General features: G+C 41.5%; 1 protein-coding gene across 1 annotated transcript in view; it reads right to left on the reverse strand.

Moving 5' to 3' along the window:
• SEMA3A (semaphorin 3A) overlaps positions 1–20,185 on the reverse strand; it is a 201,705-nt gene that overhangs the window by 34,139 nt on the left and 147,381 nt on the right. Inside the window, exon 7 of the mRNA XM_081860959.1 lies at positions 108–250. Coding sequence (XP_081717085.1) covers positions 108–250 — 143 coding nt within the window. The remainder of the gene's footprint in view (positions 1–107; positions 251–20,185) is intronic.

Raw genomic sequence — 20,185 nt, forward strand, 5'->3', positions numbered from 1 at the left:
GACACTCCACCCACAATACTAAATATATCGGTATTAGTGAAGTGATCTTTCTTTACAATTGAGAGAATATGATTGTGAGTGTATTCATCATCCAGTCACAGTTTTACCTTACAGATCTGTCCTATCCTGGCATGTGTAGCTTTTCCAGAATGCTCCCCATCAATTGCATTTTCACGGAAGAAAAAATAGATCTTGTCATCCTCCGGGTTGTCACTTTCGGGGATCAGGTGAGCGCTAATAAACCGAGGATCTGAAAAGAAAATGCAAGTGTGTACTACAGTAATGATGGATGGATTACAATGAAGGATCAGAGGGAGTGGGGGAATGGAGCTTATAAATATCCATTGCATAAGCTTTGGGTCATTCAGATTGTAGATCTTCCCAAGACTTGGTGAGAGATTTCACAACTTCTTCTTCCACAAAAACTCTAGCACTTACTGTGATTTGCCCACAGGTCCCTGAAGACTTAGCTACTACACTTTGAGGCTGATATGACTGAGCTATGATTAATGTTCATGATATGGACAACAACAAGTGGATGGAATTTTGAGGAGCAGCAGAAGATAGGGCAACATTAGGACCAGCCAAAATTGCAAGTTGATTTATGATCCTTGGCGTGAGTTGGAGTGAGCAATCTTATTCTTCAGTTTCTAGTCATCACCCATTGCTGAGGAGAGTTTGCCCATCACTTTAGCGGGAAAATAAATAGGGAGACACCAATCATAGGGAAATGAAAGGAGGAAACCTTCAGCAACATAAAGGGAAAAGGCTTCCATTAAGTCCAACCTGTTTCAAACCAAATTCTTTCTCAGGATCAGTGTTTTTTTCTGGGGGGATGTAGAGGTACGCATACCCCTAAACATTATGTGTGGATCTACATTTGGCCTCATTGAGGGGCAGTATTTCAATATGAGTGGGAAAATGAGAGCACCCCTAAACATTTTTTAAGAAAAAAGCACTGCTCAGGATCATTATGAATATAAACAGTATAAAACTAATAAACACACACAAACAAACACAATCTTTGGGGCACTTGTAATTTTATCAGCGAAGGAAAGAAAAGGGATTACTTTTTTTTATCCTTTAGAATGTTCTAATTTCATTCTAAAATACAATATTTCTTTAGTTATGCCTAACCAATGTAAATAACACATAAAGAAAATGGTGCAAATTAACTTCAGCAGCATGTGCTTCCTGGCCCTGATCCAGCTTTACTCATACACAAAAAGTCGCACAGAAAGAGAACCTCCAAATTTGCTTTGAATTTTGCTACTAGTAGCATCAGCTAGGAGGGCAATGTGTCTCTACACCATATCATCAAAGGGCTCAGCCTGCAAGTTTACTGGCGGCAGCTGAGCACTTCAGCCCAGATCTCTTCTTTTCATCAAAATCTGTTTGATTTTGAGTTGCTTAATATTGAAACTGCACCCCAGGCTGAAACGGAAAACGAATACTATGAGTTAGGGGAGTTCTCTTGCACAACACTGGAATAATTTCAAGGGAATTCACTCTTAATGCAAAATTCAAAGCAAATTTGGAGGTTCTCTTTCTGCTTTCATGGAATCGGAGGGATTCCATGGGAAACCAAGAGATTCACTACATTACGTAAAGAGGAAGGCGCCTCAGCTGGACCAGAGTAACTATGCATGTCACTGCATGAATAAATGGCATTGGAAAGCATTTTCACTGTTTCTGGCTGGTCAAACTTTCGGGCTGTTTAGCCACCTGGATAAATCAATATATTTCAAGTCAATGAAAGAATGTTTTCATGTCAGCTGAGCAGCCATCTGTGCTTTTGATCATTTAGTTTCTGTTCTCTGCAGCTCTGCAATTCCTACATAGAGTATAAGAAATAAACAAAGCCGATAGGATAGATCTAGAGACATGCATTTATAAGCATGCATGCATTGCATACGAAGCAACTTAACAGCACAACAGAAGCTTTTCATGCTTATGATGACCTACAAGAATGAAGAGAGCACAAAAAATATTTCAACGTGCGTGCGCACGCACGCGCGCGCGCACACACACACACACACACACACACAGAGTCTGCTCTATCTGTTAGCTTCCATCATGTTGCATTCAAGCAATAGCAAAGCTCCAAACAGCCACACTGAAAACAAAAACAAAACCATCTGCTCATAACTCTGCTTTTGATAAGCAACAGGAAGTGACCCCCAAGTTTAAAAGTCAGAATGTAAGGCATTTGGGGATGTATGAATATAATATTTTAAAAGTGATTTGAAAGGAGAAGAGTTCACAAATGTAAACATATGCAGCTGCCTTATATTGAGTCAGATCATTGCCCAGCAGAGTCTCTTCTTACTGGCTGTGTCTCTCCAAGCACACATCAGATTATGATGAATCCTAAATCCTAAGCTTATTTCTCATGCCCAGAAAGCAGGGGGCCAAGTGGTTGTCCTCTTGTCTCTTTCTAGGTCCTCATCTGAGTAGTTTTTCTTGCCACTTTCCCCTGCAAAACCCACTCTTTAGGGCTAAATTGGAACAAACAGCAATCCACACAACATGCAATTGCCAATTGTTCCGATTCAGGGAGTTCAACATTGGGTTTCCCTGGGAGAAAGCAGAAGGGCAAACAGAGGATGGATGAGCCCTTCACTGAGATGATTCACAGAAATTCAGGATATCTCTGCGGTGAAAATGGTTCTCCTTCGAATCACTTCAGAATGAATCTTTGTGAGAAATTCTGAGTCCACTGGAGCTGCTCTGAGTGTGATTTCCCCAAACTCTCCATATACAGAAAATACCAGGGAGGGGAAGATAGGAGGGGGGGGGGTAGATTTGTGACTGACAGCTCTTGCTTCCAACCAAGGGATAACTTTACCAGGGCTCTCCTTTTACTTCCAATCACTGTTATTCTGGGAGAAATGCAGAAGGATGGAAGAAAACAAAACAAAAACAAAAACAAAAACAAGCAAGCAACCATTGAGCTGTGTTTTTTATGTAAATAATAATAATAATAATAATAATAATAATAATAATAATAATAATTTATTATTTGTTTCCCCAGCCACTCTGGGCGGTTTCCATAAAAACCAAAAATACACTTAGAACACTCAGTTCTAAATATACTTAGAATAACTCCTTCACCCAGGCACTAATCCTTCTGAAATTTTGCAGGGTACTTCCCTAGGGGCACATCAACAGTGCATGCTATTTTTCATGCAAAGGTGCACCCACTTTGACTTTCAAGTGTTATAACTGTCTTCACCGCACCTCAGCATGCCACGACATCATCCCGTATGGTAGTATCAACAACAGACTTGTACAAAATCCAAAACAAATACAACTTTAGAATTTCTCCTCCCTAGTCACAAACAATCTGTGTTGAAGTGCATTGAAAATAACAAACTTCAAAAAAAGAAAAAAGAGAGAGAGAGGGGAAAATGTCTAGAACATGATTAAGCATGATCAAAGAAGGATAAAACCACAGTGGTAAGCTTTCTCAACTTTAACCAGGTCTCTGATCTCTATGCCAAATCTAAAAATAGACCTTGGTTTACAACAATCAAAGCAAATAATAAAATAATGTATACTCTCCCCCCCAATCTCCTTTCTTTAACAGAAAAAAAAATATTTGTTGTAACTCTAACAGTATTTCCTATAAACACTACATTTTGGGTGCCTCACTTCCATTAACAGTTCTTCCCAATTTTTATTGGCAGAAACCACAATTAAAGCATCCTTGATCTAACAGATGCAACTTAGAGCTGACTCTAAGATTCATTGTTTTCTTAAGCAATAGCAACATGTTTTGCTTGTCTCAGCATTTCAAGCTCAGATGAAGCTAGGGATATTTTTTTAAAAAAATCAATTTAATACTCTTTCTTAAGTATTTCTTGCCAGCTGCATGACTAAACTACAAAAGGAAAACCAACACAAGAACATAAGGTAGTATTCCCAAATGAGTTATATTGAGGGTTTCAATTGTGATATATACAACAGATAATATGGACATTTGTTGTTAGTTATCAAGACATTCTAACAATACTGAGCAAACACACATCTAGGAAGTCTAACAAGGGGCATCTATTGTATGAGATGGCATTGAAGAAGACTGAATTAATGTCCTCTTCATGGTCTGATTTTTGCCCATGCAATAAATTAAGTAAAAGAATTAATTTTGGAAATGTTGTTTTACCATTTGGATGTTACAGTTACTCTGGTTTAATGTATATTATTGGAGGTGCAGTTATAATAAAGTGATAGAGAGGAAACATGACGAAGACCAAGGAAGCAAAGCCAACAGAGAGCAACAGAAACAGGAAGCAGCTTGGACGTACGAAATAGTCTATTTTTTCTTTCTTTTTGATCTGGAGAGGTGAGAGAGGCACGGAGAAGGAATCAAAGTGTCCCCAGAGAGTCTGAAGGCGCAACTCAAGCTCAGAGGTTTACGATGCAGTGCCTACAGGAACAAATGCACCCACAAAGGTCTTCCCTGGCACCCTCACGGTTCTCCCCGTCCCCCATTTGAAATTAGGGCTGAAATATTGGTGGACGTTCCCAAGGATTAAGGCGTACTGGGAAATGATTTATAACGAACTGAAAAAGGTATTTAAGTATACCTCCTTGAAGAAACCAGAGGCCTTTCTCCTGGGTATGGTCGGCCAATTGGTGTCAAAGAAGGACAGAACTTTTTTTATGTATGCTACAGCAGCAGCTAGAATACTCATCGCAAAGCACTGGAAGACGCAAGATTTACCCACTCTGGAAGATTGGCAGATGCAAGTAATAGACTATATGGAATTGGCAGAAATGACTGGCAGAATCCGAGATCAAGGAGAAGAGCAGGTGGAAGAGGATTGGAAGAAGTTTAAAGCCTACCTACAAAAACATTGTAAAATATATGAATGTTGAGGACATTGAAAATGAAACGAAGGGGTTCTAGTGATTAAGATAAATAAGAGTATAAAGGGAGGGATAAAGGATGAAAATGAATAACGAATGATCTTGCTGAATTAATTCTTTAAGTGGAATACAAGAAAGGGAGGCGGGTGGAAGTAAGGGAAACAAGGTCCTGAAGGTTACAAATTTGAAAGAGAGTTTTCCTTTTATGCTAAATTTGCTTTTTTATGTGTTTTTTCTTTTGTTTTTTGTGATATTTGTTGTTTTTTGTTGGTTTGTTAACTCTTTTCTTTTGTAAAACTTAATAAAATATTATACAAAAAAAATAATGAAATTAGGGCTGAAATAGGAAGTTCTCTCTTGGAAGAAGAAGAAGAGGAGTTTGGATTTGATATCCCGCCTTTCACTCCCTTTAAGGAGTCTCAAAGCGGCTAACATTCTCCTTTCCCTTCCTCCCCCACAACAAACACTCTGTGAGGTGAGTGGGGCTGAGAGACTTCAGAGAAGTGTGACTGGCCCAACGTCACCCAGCAGCTGCATGCGGAGTAGCAGAGATGCGAACCCGGTTCCCCAGATTACGAGTCTACCGCTCTTAACCACTACACCACACTGGAAGTGGGAGCCTCTCTAGAAAGTTCTCTCTTGGAAGTGGGCGCCTCTCTAGGAAGTGGCAGCATTCATCCCGCTGCCCGGGAGAGGCTGTGCGCAGCTATCCCGCTTTCTGCGCAGCGATCCTGCTTGCTGTCCTGGCTTCTGCCTTAGCTGCACGCAGCCTCTTCCGGGCAGGGGAGCCTTCATCTCGCTGCCCGGAAGAGGCTGCGTGCAGCTAAGGCAGAAGCCAGAACAGCAAGAGGCTTATCAGTGTATTGACTTACCAGAACCGGTAAGTCATGGAGGTGATCTGGGGGCCAGTACTCTGTCTAGAAGAACAATTAGTGGTTATGACCAACAGCATCTATGAGTGCCTTTGTTATGTAGGCTGCATGCACTCTTAAAGATGAAGAATCTTACTGTCCTCATCCATATACCATATTTTTTGCTCTATAAGACTCACTTTTCCCCTCCTAAAAAGTAAGGGAAAATGTGTGTGCGTCTTATGGGGCGAATGCAGGCTGCTCAGCTATCCCAGAAGCCAGAACAGTAAGAGGGATTGCTGCTTTCACTGCACAGCGATCCCTCTTGCTGTTCTGGCTTCTGAGATTCAGAATATTTTTTTTCTTGTTTTCCTCTTCCAAAAACTAGGTGCGTCTTATGGTCTGGTGCGTCTTACAGAGCAAAAAATACAGTAGAATGAAATGGGTCTTTTTTGTACTTTCATTTCAGACATTAATCTCTTTAATTAATTTTCATTTCAGACATTCATCTCTACCACAACTGATGTATTTGGCCTATGAGGGGGATTGTTTAATGTACATTTTTGCTGATTTTTTTACATCTGAAATCACTTGCCAAGGCAATGAAGAAGGGAGAGAGGAAGACTGGCCATTTAGGATTTCCGATTTGTTTTACTAGTTGGGGATTGGTGCATGGGGGGGTGGGGAGGGAGATAATACTTCTTTGTCTGGAAAATTGTCAAAAGCCACACTTTATATTCAGAAAAGCCTGTTGAGAAAGAAAAAAAGCAAGAAAGAAAATGTTGAGCTGTGGTATAATTATCAGTTCCCAAGGCCTTTGTTCTTAAAGAGACAACAATAGTTTTGATTCTCTGTAATGACTAATTATATGATGAAGAAAAAATGAACACAGAAGTTCAGTGAAATTATACTGTAATTCTCCAAGTAAATTAGGTTTCTCACAAAACATTCCATATCAGCTGCCTAGCTTGCTTAATTTTAAGAAGGTAATTATCAGTGCTCACCATGTTTAGATGTGCTAACACACTCACTATATAAATAAATCTGAATTTACACTGCTGAACTTGGGTGATCTGGCCATGCATGGCCAGATGAGATGACTTATTAACGATGAGATGATGCCTTGCATGTGTCAGCCAGCCATTGCAGAAAGCATGTTCAGACTGGTGTTCGAACATGTGAATGTCAAAGTGATGGGGAGCATCTATGAGCGGCTTCTACTCATGTCCACTTGACTGCAAGCAAAGCCCACCATGACACTGGTTTCCTGATCTTGCAGAGGGCTCTGCTCATGCTCAAGCGAATGTGACCGAAATCCCATGCAGATCTTCCCTGCACACAACACAGGGAAGGTTGGGCACTAAGCAGGTTGAGGGATGCTGAGATTTCTGCATTGCAGGGGGTTGGACTAGATTAGGGGTCAGCAACCTTTTTCAGCCGTGGGCTGTCCCTCAGACCTTGTGGTAGGCCAGACTATTTTTTTGGGGGGGGGATGAACAAATTCCTATGCCCCACAAATAACCCAGAGATGCATTTTAAATAAAAGGACACATTCTACTCATGTAAAAACATGCTCATTCCTGGACCATCTGTGGCCGGAGTTAGAAGGCGATTGGACCGGATCCGGCCCCCGGGCCTTAGGTTGCCTACCTCTGGACTAGATGATCCTCATGTCCCTTCCAACTCTTCTATGATTCTATGCGCACAAGGTTGCTAGAAGTAGGGTTTGTGTGCATGCACCTGCCCCACTGTCCAAATTCTGCCATTTGTGTGTTCTGGTGAAAGCCTGAACATGCATATATTAGTCCCAACTGATAGACTATTCTTATCACCCAATGGTGACTCAAACAGTGGAGTCAATTCCTACATCTGGTTGTGTCTTCATGTGATGAAGATGTATTCATGAAACAAACCCGTTATTGGCAACAAGTCTTTTGGCGTCCTGTGGGCATTATGCCCTGGGTGTGCCCACCTGCTTGCCCCTGTCATGACTGCCCTATTGCTTGTCCTCTGCATCTGAAGCACTGTCCACAATGATTGCCTATTAATTTATTTGTATAGATAGCAGTATATTAGTATGTCTATATAACCCGCCCATCCATTCCTCATTTTATCTGGATGTCGCCTTTCCATAGTTCAAAGCTGCTCAAGGCAGCTTACAACATTAAAACAATCACATAATTGCAAAAATAACCAAAGTACTCATAAACAAAACATAAAACATCAGAAAGTACACAACCAAACTGAGAAATTTTCACATAAAACATAATAAAATTTAAAAATAAAGATACAAAAAATTGTATTAATAACAGCACACCCCGGCCGGTCAACAAAAAATCCTAAACAACGCTCCAGCCCAAGAGTCTGTTGAAGAACCTCAGCTTTTGCAGCTGGAGTCAGTCTGGGCCCCTCCCTCCCAGGCCAGGTGGAAAATAACCTGCAGGGCAGAGAGAAGGTCTTCCAGGACTCACAGCCATGATGGTCCATTACCAAACGGTCCCAGGGGAATTTACAAATAGACTGCAATGAAAAAGAGTGCAATGTACATTTAAAACTACCAATATCAGAGTAACCAAACATTGCCTGGAAGTGGCAGCAATGAGGGCCCTGGGGTCCAGCAGTGAGTCCCTTCCTAGCAGGCAGGCACCAGCAGGTGTCCACAGGTACCAGCCCCATATGCCGTGGTGCACTTTGCATGTACCCTTTTGGATTAATAGGCATGCGGCTCTCTATTAATCAGAGGGCTGCAAGTGCCAAATGCAGTACAGTTTTCCTCTGGGTTCCTGGGTAAGCAGGAGTCCTGGAACCATAGATGGTATCTGAATGCCCAGCAACAAGCCCACTGAGAAGAGAGAGGATGCAACGGAAGAACTGATGTAACATTCAGCACAATTCTCCCTATCACAAATCATATTTGGATGCATTGCAAAAAAGTAAACACACCAGGTATCCCTGAATGATACTGTTAAACTTGTTTTGAGATTGCTACATGATGATCAACATCAAAACGAAGATCATGGCCACTGGTCCTATCACCTCCTGGCAAATAGAAGGGGAAGAAATGGAGGCAGTGAGAGATTTTACTTTCTTGAGCTCCACGATCACTGCAGATGGTGACAGCAGCCACAAAATTAAAAGACGCCTGCTTCTTGGGAGAAAAGCAATGACAAACCTAGACAGCATCTTAAAAAGTAGAGACCTTGCCAACAAAGGTCCGTATAGTCAAAGCTATGGTTTTCCCAGTAGTGATGTATGGAAGTGAAAGCTAGACCATAAAGAAGGCTGATCACCAAAGAATTGATGCTTTTGAATTATGGTCTGGAGGAGACTCTTGAGAGTCCCATGGACTGCAAGAAGATCAAACCTATCCATTCTGGGAAATCAGCCCTGAGTGTTCACTGGAAGGACAGATCCTGAAGCTGAGGCTCCAGTACTTTGGCCACCTCATGAGAAGAGAAGACTCCCTGGAAAAGACCCTGATATTGGGAAAGATGGTGGGCACAAGGAAAAGGGGACAACAGAGGACAAGATGGTTGGACAATGTTCTTGAAGCTACCAGCATGAGTTTGACCAAACTGTGGGAGGCAGTGGAAGACAGGAGTGCCTGGCGTGCTCTGGTCCATGGGGTCACGAAGAGTCGGATATGACTAAACGACTAAACAACAGCAACAACAACATCATGATGAGCTAACTAAAGGATTCTTGGGATATTGCCTACCTGCGGAGCTGCCTTCCACATTCACAGTTGTGTAAAAGCCATCACGTTGTATCTTCTCCATGCCTGCCTTAACTCCTGCACCTGAGATTCATTAGTTTATTCATGTTCCACTTACCCTCAGCCCTCACATCCCTTTCTTCATTCACATTTGCATTTTAAACATTTAGTGCTTTCTTCTTTGCAGACTTAGAGCTGCAAATCTGGGGTCACATTGAATATATTTTTGTGCATCTTATAATTAACTTTCACAGCTAGAGTAGACAAACTTGACACAAAATCTATTAAAGGAAGATTAAATCCACGGCGCCAGTTAAGTTTGAAATAAGCAATGGTTGAATGATTGTGGGTTGTTTTTTTACACTAACCTGTCATGTTAGTGAAATAACACAAAATTCATCAAGAGATAGAAACAACAGTTGGCAGAGCAGAGGACAAAAAATAAAAAATAAAAATCTTCATTACCCCTTTTGGTATTCAGTGTTATCACATCAATTATGACAGCCCTGTTTGGTATTCATGTGGCTAGAATGTGTAATTTCAAATTTAATTTAGCAACAGAAAATGTGGAGAATAAACACCAGTATTTTAGCTCAGAGGATCTCATTTATGGGCTTATCACTGATGTGATATTGCTGAGTTTTTAAAAAAATATATATATGAGCAAATTTGGAGGGGGGAGAAGGGGGAAGTTCTTTGAATCAAAAGGCAAGGATACAGAACAGGCTTGTTTGATCACACAGTCCATCTTCCTGTCACTGTATGAGTGTTCTCTCTCTTTTGTACTTTAAAGGTCAGCTCTAGTTTACTAAAGTCTGTCAAGTATCTTCCCTAATGCATACATGGAAAAATCAACACTGATATGCATTCTTGTGACTTTAGCAATGCAGTGATTTTGCAGCTTATCACAACCCCAAAGCCAGGTGTTATTTCTGCATAGGGGAGCGTGTGCCTCTGTGAAAGGGTGTGTGGAAATGTTGCATTATAAATGTGAAGACAGAACTTGTGTAGTCACAAGCCAGTTGTGAAAAAGCCCAGAAAACAAATCTTCTCTGACTGGTTCGTATTTAAAGCAGGCATGCTATTTTTACTTACACCAAGTGTCTGTCATTGGACAGGTGCACACAGTTTAGGAGACACAGTGCAACTTGCTTCTGCCAGGGTCCTACTTGAGAGTAGGATGATCTCCTGACGACAACATGCACAGAAATGCACTTGCTTGCACACTCCTGCTGGAACTGGAAGCCTTTTGTTCAGTTCCCCCCTTCCGTTTTGCAACATGCCCTGATGTCCTAAGCGTTCTAGTGCCATGAGGAAGGTGGCCAGGAAAATGCATGATATTGTGTCGCAGAAATATAGGTATATCCGAATATGGGCAGATCTGTGCTTAGCTCTGCCCACTGGAGGTAGCCCCACCCATTTAGGACACCACCACCTACCCCATCCCGAAAAGAAAGAAGAAAGTTGGGAAGGAGTGACTAGAGGATAAATGAAAAAGAGAAAGAGAGAGGACACAAGAGAGGAATGAGTAATATGAATAAATAAAAGTGAGCCCCATGTTGTCAGCTGAAACAAAATATCAGACAATCTAGAAGACTGATAGGAAGCTCCATTGTGGTATGCAATTCTTTGTGTGCCTGAAAATGCATCCGCCTGCAGAATACAGATCAGGGGCTACATTATATAAATGAAAATATCCCCCAAGATTAGTAGTCACGTTGTATCCTTCCACCTCATCTATCTTGCTGCTAAAGTAATTGAAAATACATTTTCTTTACAAAATCAAGACAAGCTGTGCAAGCAAGGAAATAAATCATCATGTACATAATTCTGACAGCACTATTGTTGGCTAACTTGTTGGGCTCTAATGCAGAATGCATACGGATCATTTTCTCCAGGCTACAAGGCTAGGATACACTGCTGCTGCCGCTGCTCTCTCTTTCTCCCTTCCCATGTTTGTAGATCTTATTTTAACCTTTTAAACTCACTTTAGGATACTTTTATTTGCCAGCTTTGCAAGACACTGTATCTGTCTGCTCCCCAATCCTCCTTTTTACAGTTATCTTTAAAACTTTTTTATTATTTCCTGCTATGTTTGCCATAAAGTCAATCCCTCCTTTCATCTTTTGATTCCCTGGACTTTGATTTCCTGCATGGAATCCTCCTGGTCAATTTTCAGTCTTCTAACCAGTCAAGGAAATGCTCCCTTCATATTTCTATTGTGGAAGGGGACGATATATCTGAGGTGAAGCATATATGTTGCAGACAGAAGGTGCCAAGCCCAATCCCTGGCTGGTCCATTTCAAAAGACCGGCTAGCTGATACCGACTTAAGACTCTGGGTAACCACATCAGCCTTCAAAAGAGTGTGGCCTGGGTGAAGGAAGAAACTCAAAACTGAAACCACGTTCTGTAATTACCCTTAGAGTCCAGTTGTTGAGGCTGCAGCTTGAAGACAAAGGGCTTGTCCATGCTTTTGTTTAATGTGGATGGTAAGCTTCCTTGTATGCCCATTCATTGTCCATATGAGGTTCTCTAGATCACCGCATACACAAGCTTTTCCCTCCTTCAATCTGGATTTTCTCATGCCCTCTCCTTTTTGGAGTATCCCAGGTATGAGAAAAGCTAGATTAAGGAAGGGGAAGCGTGGGAAGGCAGTGATGTAGACGAGAACATCGTATAGATAATTAAAGAAGGTACAGGAAGCTTAAGGGACGCGGGTGGCGCTGTGGTTTAAACCACAGAGCCTAAGGTCTTGCTGATCAGAAGGTTGGTGGTTCGAATCACCACGACGGGGTGAGCTCCCATTGCTCGGTCCCTGCTCCTGCCAACCTAGCAGTTCCTTTTACAGGAAGCTTATTGTCCATATTGCACATCAGTATGGATAAGGCCAAAGATGGGAGCAGGGGCCTCTTAAGGTTCTCTTCCAGGACTGTTCTGCCACAGAAAAGCAAGCATTTGACCAAGGGGGGAAATAGTCAATGTGTTTTCTGCTAGAAAAGCCTGGGTAAAATGTGAAGAACCTCCTTTCTTTCCTATGCTGGTCTTCCATTCAGCGGCTGCATTGTGTAAGAAGAGGATTAAAAACAAAACAAAGCCCTAAAAATGGGACAAGTAGCAATTCCCACAGCGGAAAACCATTGGAGATTCTCTCTGATAAAGTAGCCTTGAACCATAGTTTCACAAATGCCTTCTCCCTGCAATGCAGGAATCTCAGCTAGATCATACATCCAACCTCTGTTTATAAACCTCCAAGGAAGGAGAGTCCACCACATACATACTTTGAGTAAAATGGAAAATGAAGCAAAAGCAAAATGCTTTGGGGAGTTTCATCTGTAACTCTGTTATGGTGATCTGCCTGGAATGGAGTGCTCAAGGAGCAGGACAAAGTTGGTAGTGGAACACTTTCAATAAACTCTTGAAATTGATGCTCCATCACACACACACATCAAGGGATAAAAGCTCTGATAGGACTATTCCATTGAAAATGCAGCTGTTTCGTTTAAAAAGCCCAATGCACACCATAATTTTGTTGCCAGTTTTTCTGTAATGCCATGAAACTGTACAGTATTGTATTACATGATATAGTAATTGTTTTTCTTTATGGAGTAGTTAGCAGGTGGTCCACCAACAAGCCAATAAACTATGGCGCATCTCTGACTTCACCATAACGTTTTAACTGTGCGATAAGTTTTATTTGGCTTTTTATGACTCAGGAAGATGACTTTTATCTCTCTCCTCCGCCACACAAATAACACCAAAGGTGGGGTGAACATGCATAGATGTGTTTGCTGAACCATTTTGGGGAGCCTGATCATCTCTCTCTTGCTAAAGCCTGCCAGAGAGATGAAGCAGAGCCAGAGAATGGACTCGAGTGATAAAATGGGGGGGGGGGATGCAGGTGGGAGTCCACATTTTAATGCTCCTGGATACAAAGATCCAGGCCATTTGTAAATGAGCACATACTGTGGTACCTCAGGTTAAGTACTTAATTCATTCTGGAGGTCCGTTCTTAACCTGAAACTGTTCTTAACCTGAAGCACCACTTTAGCTAATGGGGCCTCCTGCTGCCGCTGTGCCGCCGGAGCATGATTTCTGTTCTCATCCTGAAGCAAAGTTCTTAACCTGAAGCACTATTTCTGGGTTAGTGGAGTCTGTAACCTGAAGCGTATATAACCTGAGGTACCACTGTACCTCAGAGAAAAGCTTTTACACAGTCTGAACCTCATATGTGTATTTTTACTTGCAATTCAATAATAATAATGCATGTAAGGTTTTTGTAACACTGAGAAGCACTCCAAAATTGTAGAAGAAGATGATGATGATGATGATGATGATGAAGAAGAAGAAGAAGAAGAAGAAGAAGAAGAAGAAGAAGAAGAACCACCCACACACTCCCAATCTGAAGTGGTAGATCTCAGAATACTATCATTCCAGTCAGGCTGGTACACAAGAACTTGTGGAACTGACTGTAAATGCTAGCTTTTAAAGGGTATAAAAAGTTATTGCAAAGAGAAAATTAACCACAGCTCTAGCACATCCCTTTGCAAATTCTGCATTTTAGGCAGTCTATGCTTATTTTTGTTTTACATAGGAAACCATGAAAAATTGTTTCCCGCATATGAAGTGCGAAGGGGGTGATTCCCATATTACCACCTCATTTTGTTGTATGCACTGCTATTTTCCTAGAAAAAGAGGTGCTGGAACTCACCACAAATGCCTCCCCTGTTGTCTTAGAATGGCAATGGCGCCCACCTGAGTTCCAGTGACTTCCAGCTGCAAAAAACTCTCTGGTTGTGTGTTGGTCTGTTTCTGAGGTAACCACATCAACATAAAAGCTATTTTCTGATTTAGAGTATAAACTGACATTCCAAAAATGCATTCAAAACTCTGTATAGCACAACTATCTGAATGGATGCTGATTCAGGTCCGAAAGAGTATGTTTTCATTTAGTTTCCATCAACGTGCTGTGATGTCAAAACCCTCATGCATTGGCCAAATTCAGTTTCAAAGCATTCGTCAATGGAAGATTTACACACCCACAGATTCTTATGCTTTAAATGCAAGCGAGTTTTAAAGCAATCTCATACCAGCTATCAGTTTGATATCATCCATGACATTATTTGATTTTCAGAATGGCAAAGGTTGAGCTCACTGAACTATAAACAGTTTGAAACATGGAGAGCAATCCCATGACACGTCTCGGCACAAGCTGTAATTTAAATCACGTTGTATGCTAAGCCGAAAAGGCAGCACAGCTCTCAAAGGACACAAGGAAATTTGCAGTCATATTTCCGCTGCTATCCTGTAACTGCAAATTTGTTGTTTTCTTTTAATGGAAAAGGCAGACATCTGTAATTGAGAACAGCATTCAGTTCATGTTTATTCAGAAGCAAATCCCATTGACTTCTACTTGAGGGTGTGCTCCTTGTGCTGTGCATTTACATATGGAAATGCTCACCCTCAAAGCACTGTCATGGTTCCTATATGCATTGTTATGCATGACTTTCATATGCATATTTCTCATCCAACTGATTGGGCCTGCTGTCTTCTACCTGGCTCAACCCAAAGGGTTTTGCGATGGATGGCACCTGCCAAGTCCTGAGCGATCAGACCTGATGATCAGCTCCTTGTCTGGTCTTCTGAAGCCCCTTGCAAAGTGTTCTGTAACACCTGACTACCCAATGACTGTTGAATCTTGTGGCGCACCTTGGTAGGTGCTCTGCAGACTGCGTTTGCCCACATGGTCTGGTTTCAAACTGCAGCCAAAAAAAATTCACCTGACACCACAGTGGTATCAGGTGACTGAAACATGGGTGACCCTGCCCACCTGTCAAACTTGGCTGGAGGTTGGGCTGGAGTCAGTTACAATCTGGCCAGTAGGTGGACTTGCCCATCTCTGCCCTATAGTGTTCTGTTCAGCTTGTTATTCTGCACTTTGCAATGTACATGTGGATCAACTTAATATCTGTTTACAAAGCTCCCTTAATGAAGTAAGTGGCAAGATTTAGAGGAATAATAGATTGCCACAGGGTAGGAAATATTTTTAAGCTGAGCACACTCTGTCCTGAGAAGAACTATTCCACGACGGAGCATCCTTTCTTATAGGTGAGTGATTGATGAAGGATAGGATAAGCCAGTGGTCTATGTCTATACACATAGACATAAGTACAGAAACACACACATACACACACAATTTAATTTGTCTAGATTTCTTGGTAACAGGTGAAGAACCCGTTTTTATGCGAGTCATGGAAAATATTGGAGATGAAGTGGGGTGAAGGTGCACAAAATTAAAAAATAGCCACTCTGGTCCAGTAAAGGATACTTGCAATGAAATCACTTACAATGAAATCCTATTGAAACAGTTTAATTAAAATGGTTGAAGATTTAAATCCCAATCGCAGGTTACTTTATATCAGCATTTCTTGTAAGGTAGAATCCAAAATGGATTTGGAGGCTCATCTTTGGGTAAAAGGTGTGAGGAAGCTAAAACAGTTTCAATAAGACAAACAAAATATTCATGTGGGGAGGATCAATTTCCATAACCTTTGTAAATAGAGAATATGATGAATAACTTGAAGTGTTTACTTGAAGAAATCACCCACCATCAGCTATGGAAGTATGTTTAAAACATATTTATTCTGGTGTGGTATTTTTAATAATGTGCAAGTATGAATCATAAAACCCCATAGGTGCAAACCACATGAAAGTTTTATTCTGAAAAAGAATGCAAAGTTTGCACCCTGGGAATGTTATCTCCTGTTTCCTGTCTATTGTTGCCAGGTGGTGACCTCCTTTTTGCCACATGAATCATCCTAATGTTTTTGGAGGAACTGAATTTATTGACAAATAAGCTTTGTCAGCTCATTGCTACTCACAAATAGCAGCTTTACATCACACTGGGCAAAATTCAACAGGAAGCTGACCTGTGTAATGAATGGGAAGGATGAAAAAGCACAGTAGGTCTTCACTGTGTAGCCTTTGCAGTTATATTTGGGTATTTCAAGTGTTTCTGAAAAGTATGGGCATGGCAGGTGCTGGTAATTTTCAAAAAGGAGGCAAGCTCTGGTGTTTCTGGTAATCAAACAGAACTTGTCTTCTTTTTGTTTCCATTTTCTCAATACTTTTTCTCTCTTTCTGTCCACCCATAATTTTCAGACTGAACATATACACTCAAATATCATTTTAAAGGTTGACTAATGGGATGCCACTTAAATAACTTTACACAACCCCGTACCAATTCCAGTAAAATAAATGCTCGACGTAATATTGAAGTATACCTACACATTTTAAAAGGTAAAACCAACCCATCATAGGAGCAAGCTTCTTGGCTGCTACTACAGAATTAATTACCTGTCAAATTATTTTAGTATTTGTATTAAAACACGGATACAAATTTGAGCAATCGGGGACTACGCTGTTTTTAATTAAAATTACCTGATTGTGCCCATAGGCTTCAGACTGTGGTTGCAATTTTATGCGCACTTGAAAGTTCTGCTATCAGACAGACTTACAGCAGGAAAGGGATTAGGCAATTAAACTAATTTCAAAATCCTTAAATTTGGATTGAATGTGTGCATTTCCTTTCTGCCTCTCTCGTATTTCCCTTTGGGACAATTTTTACTGCTCGATTAGGAGACATACCCCATTGCAGAGCCTCACACTCATTCATGTCTCTGCTGCTCCAAGAGTCAATTAGCATTAACCAGCTTCATGCAGATGAACATATCTAATCCATCTCTCCCCCACTCCACCCCACCTTTATGGCTCATGCGCTCCCACCACATCACACTTAACCTTTGCCATGGTGTCTCCAAAGAAGAATTTGTTTCACTCCATTCATGTCCTACCCTGTTTGGCAAACCACACTCCGGTGTCACCCTGGGCCTTTGTATGGAACACACTAATCTGATTGTTCTTCCACTCTACAAACTCTGGGTCAACAATCAGGCTCTTGCCAGAAACTAATTAATTTGCAAACAGTCCCTGTTTTCACAGAGGGGGAGCTATTGAGAGCGATGTCAGCAGAGGCGATCGCGACGCGGTGACATGCATTGTTTTCTGTGCCATTCTCCTCACTCACTTCAACCACACACATGAACTCCAATTATGCAGTCAACAGTAAATCTCTTAATGCCCACCAGACTCTGGCCATGGTGGCCAGAAAAGAGGAAATTCATATTGACGAGGTCAATGCTAATTAAACTAATTGTCACAGAAGAAGGAGGGGAGGGGGAGGGAGTCAAGTCAGACATTCAAGATCCAGTGACGTCGTCACCCATGATGCTTCTTCTCCAACTAAAGTCAACATGGTTAAGATTCACTTCTCTGTTTATGTCTGCAGACTACTTGTGTGTTCAGGAATAAACCGCAACTGAGCACAAGCATCTGACTCAAATATACTGGGGAAACCATTTCCCATTGGCAACTTTGGCTCTTTTTGGACTGCCTGGCAGAGTTAGCCCAGAAACTGGCACAGCTATTAAACATGCAGGAGCCCAGTGGGTGTAACTTCAGATGACTTAGTCAAGGTAGCAGAGGGCTCTCATAATGTCCTCAGGGATCAATGGATCCAGAAATGGAAGCATTCCATAGACATCCATCAAAGGAAGTTACTGAAAAATATTGCTAGAAAGTGCTGTACGACTGAGGATCGAGGCCATGTTTCCCATTCCAAAGGCTGTGAAATTATGAGGGCATTCCCCCTCTCTCTCTCTCACTGAATACTCACTCAACTTCTATAGTACTCAGCAGCTTAAGGACAATGTCTCTGGAGAACTTGGCATGGATATTTTCCCACTTAGTTGTTTTTTTTAAAGCCACAGACGGTATGGTATAAACATCAAGAAGCTTTACAAAACTGAATAAAAAGCAAGGACATGATGAAAACATCCCATAACATTTCTCTCTCTCGCTCTCTCTTTTAAAAAACCTCAGCTCTGCATAAAGGGAATACAACCATTTATTTCCTTGCAGAGAGAAGTGGAGGGAGTTGGACAAAAACATCTATCTGTCTGCCCCTAATATTGAAATTTGCTGAGCTTAAGATTTTTACAGTGAAAGCTGCTGGTCTAAAGATTAAGAACCCTTTTGTCAAAAAAAGTAAAAACTGCAAAAAAAAAAAAAAAAGTTTGGGTGTGTTAAGGATGAGGGAGGAATATGTTCAATCTGCACTTTGATGCAAACATACCAGATATGTCTTCCCTGAAGGGATATATGAAATGAGACACAGTTCTCCTTCAAAACTAATCCAAATGGAGATGCAGTTCTTCAGCCAAAGAATGCATTCAAAAATGAAGAGCACATACAAAAAAAGTGTACGCTAGTAAAAAATAATGTGCAAAATGCATTTTATTATAGGAAAATTGCTTGCAAAAATTGTGTTAAAATTAGCAAGAGTAGAAGTGTACATGAAAATGCATATGAATTTTCATAGGTTGCTGTTGTTTTTAAAAAAACAACCTCATGCATATGCAGATATGGGACATTTTTTATTATTAACCGAGGAACCAAACATGAGAGATTCCTCCCTCCCTAGTGTGCATGTGGGTGGGGGGAAGAGAGAGCTCTCAGTTCCCTAAGGTAGCCAGAAAGGACTTTAATGGGGGGGGAGGATGTCCTCAGCCCCCACAGCCCCTTCAGCCTGCAGAAAGAGAGGCCTAACAGACAGCTGACTTCCTGCATGAGCACAGCGCATGCTAGAACTTGCCCTAGGAAGTGCTGTACAATGAACTGGGTTTCCAGGTGATACAGAAGGGGGGGGCATGTCTTCTTTACCTTCTTCTTCACTACAATATATCCATTTATTTCCAATTGTCAATGTCAAAAGGGACTAAAATCTATAAAATTCATAGAAACCCAGCGTGCCAATTTGCTCAATTTCTCTAGGACTCCATGACACCTCCCCTGTCCTCCATAATCCCTCAAGCAAGGTGTCAAGACCCTAACCCTGTCAAATCACTCTGCCAAGCCTTTCCTCCGGGCAATGCCAGGTGGCAGACTATACATATTTGGACCATTGTCTTCTCATCACCAGTACTCAGGAAGTGTTTATCTGCGCATATCTCCAACTCTGCATATTCCCCCTCCCTCCTCCATATGTTAATCCGTGTAACCCAACCTCTTCTTAATGTATTCATGATGTAATCTGTGTAACCCAACCTCTCTTTAATGTATTCATGCTGTAACTGGAATGTATTTTGCACTGTATTCTGGGACATGGAGGGAAGTTTCAAAAGTTCATGTCACCCCTTTCTCACTGTTCAATCTCGCCTTGAACCTGTTGCGCAATAAACTTGGATCTTCTGCAGCTTGCTCCTGTCTCTGGCTGAGCTCATTTTCCTCCGCAGGGACCCACAGACTTAGTCCGACGAGCTGGGTGGCAGAGCAGCCTCGCATCCAGATTTTACCGTAACACAGGGCAGACAAATCGACCTGGAAAGGGTCCCCTGAGTTTGAAAACTATTACTCTAAAGGCACCACGTGGAGTAAGGAGTATAACCCAATAGCCTCCCTTTGGTAAGTCAGAGGAGATACACACATTTGAATTCCATAAAAGCTTCCAGTTTCTAAAGGCTTTGATTTCTAGAGGGGGTTGCAAGAAGCTCTGGGTAGGTAATCTTACCCCCTCTCTGTCCTCAGGCCATTTCCATTTCCTGATCCTCTCAGATGCATCCTTAGTCCTAACTTGGGAAAAATCAGTTCTCATATTCACCGCCGAGAGACTGGTGAGCACAATTCAAAAG

This window comes from Podarcis erhardii (genome assembly GCF_964252035.2).
Source record: "Podarcis erhardii genome assembly, chromosome: 5".
Classification (NCBI taxonomy): Eukaryota; Metazoa; Chordata; class Lepidosauria; order Squamata; family Lacertidae; genus Podarcis; species Podarcis erhardii.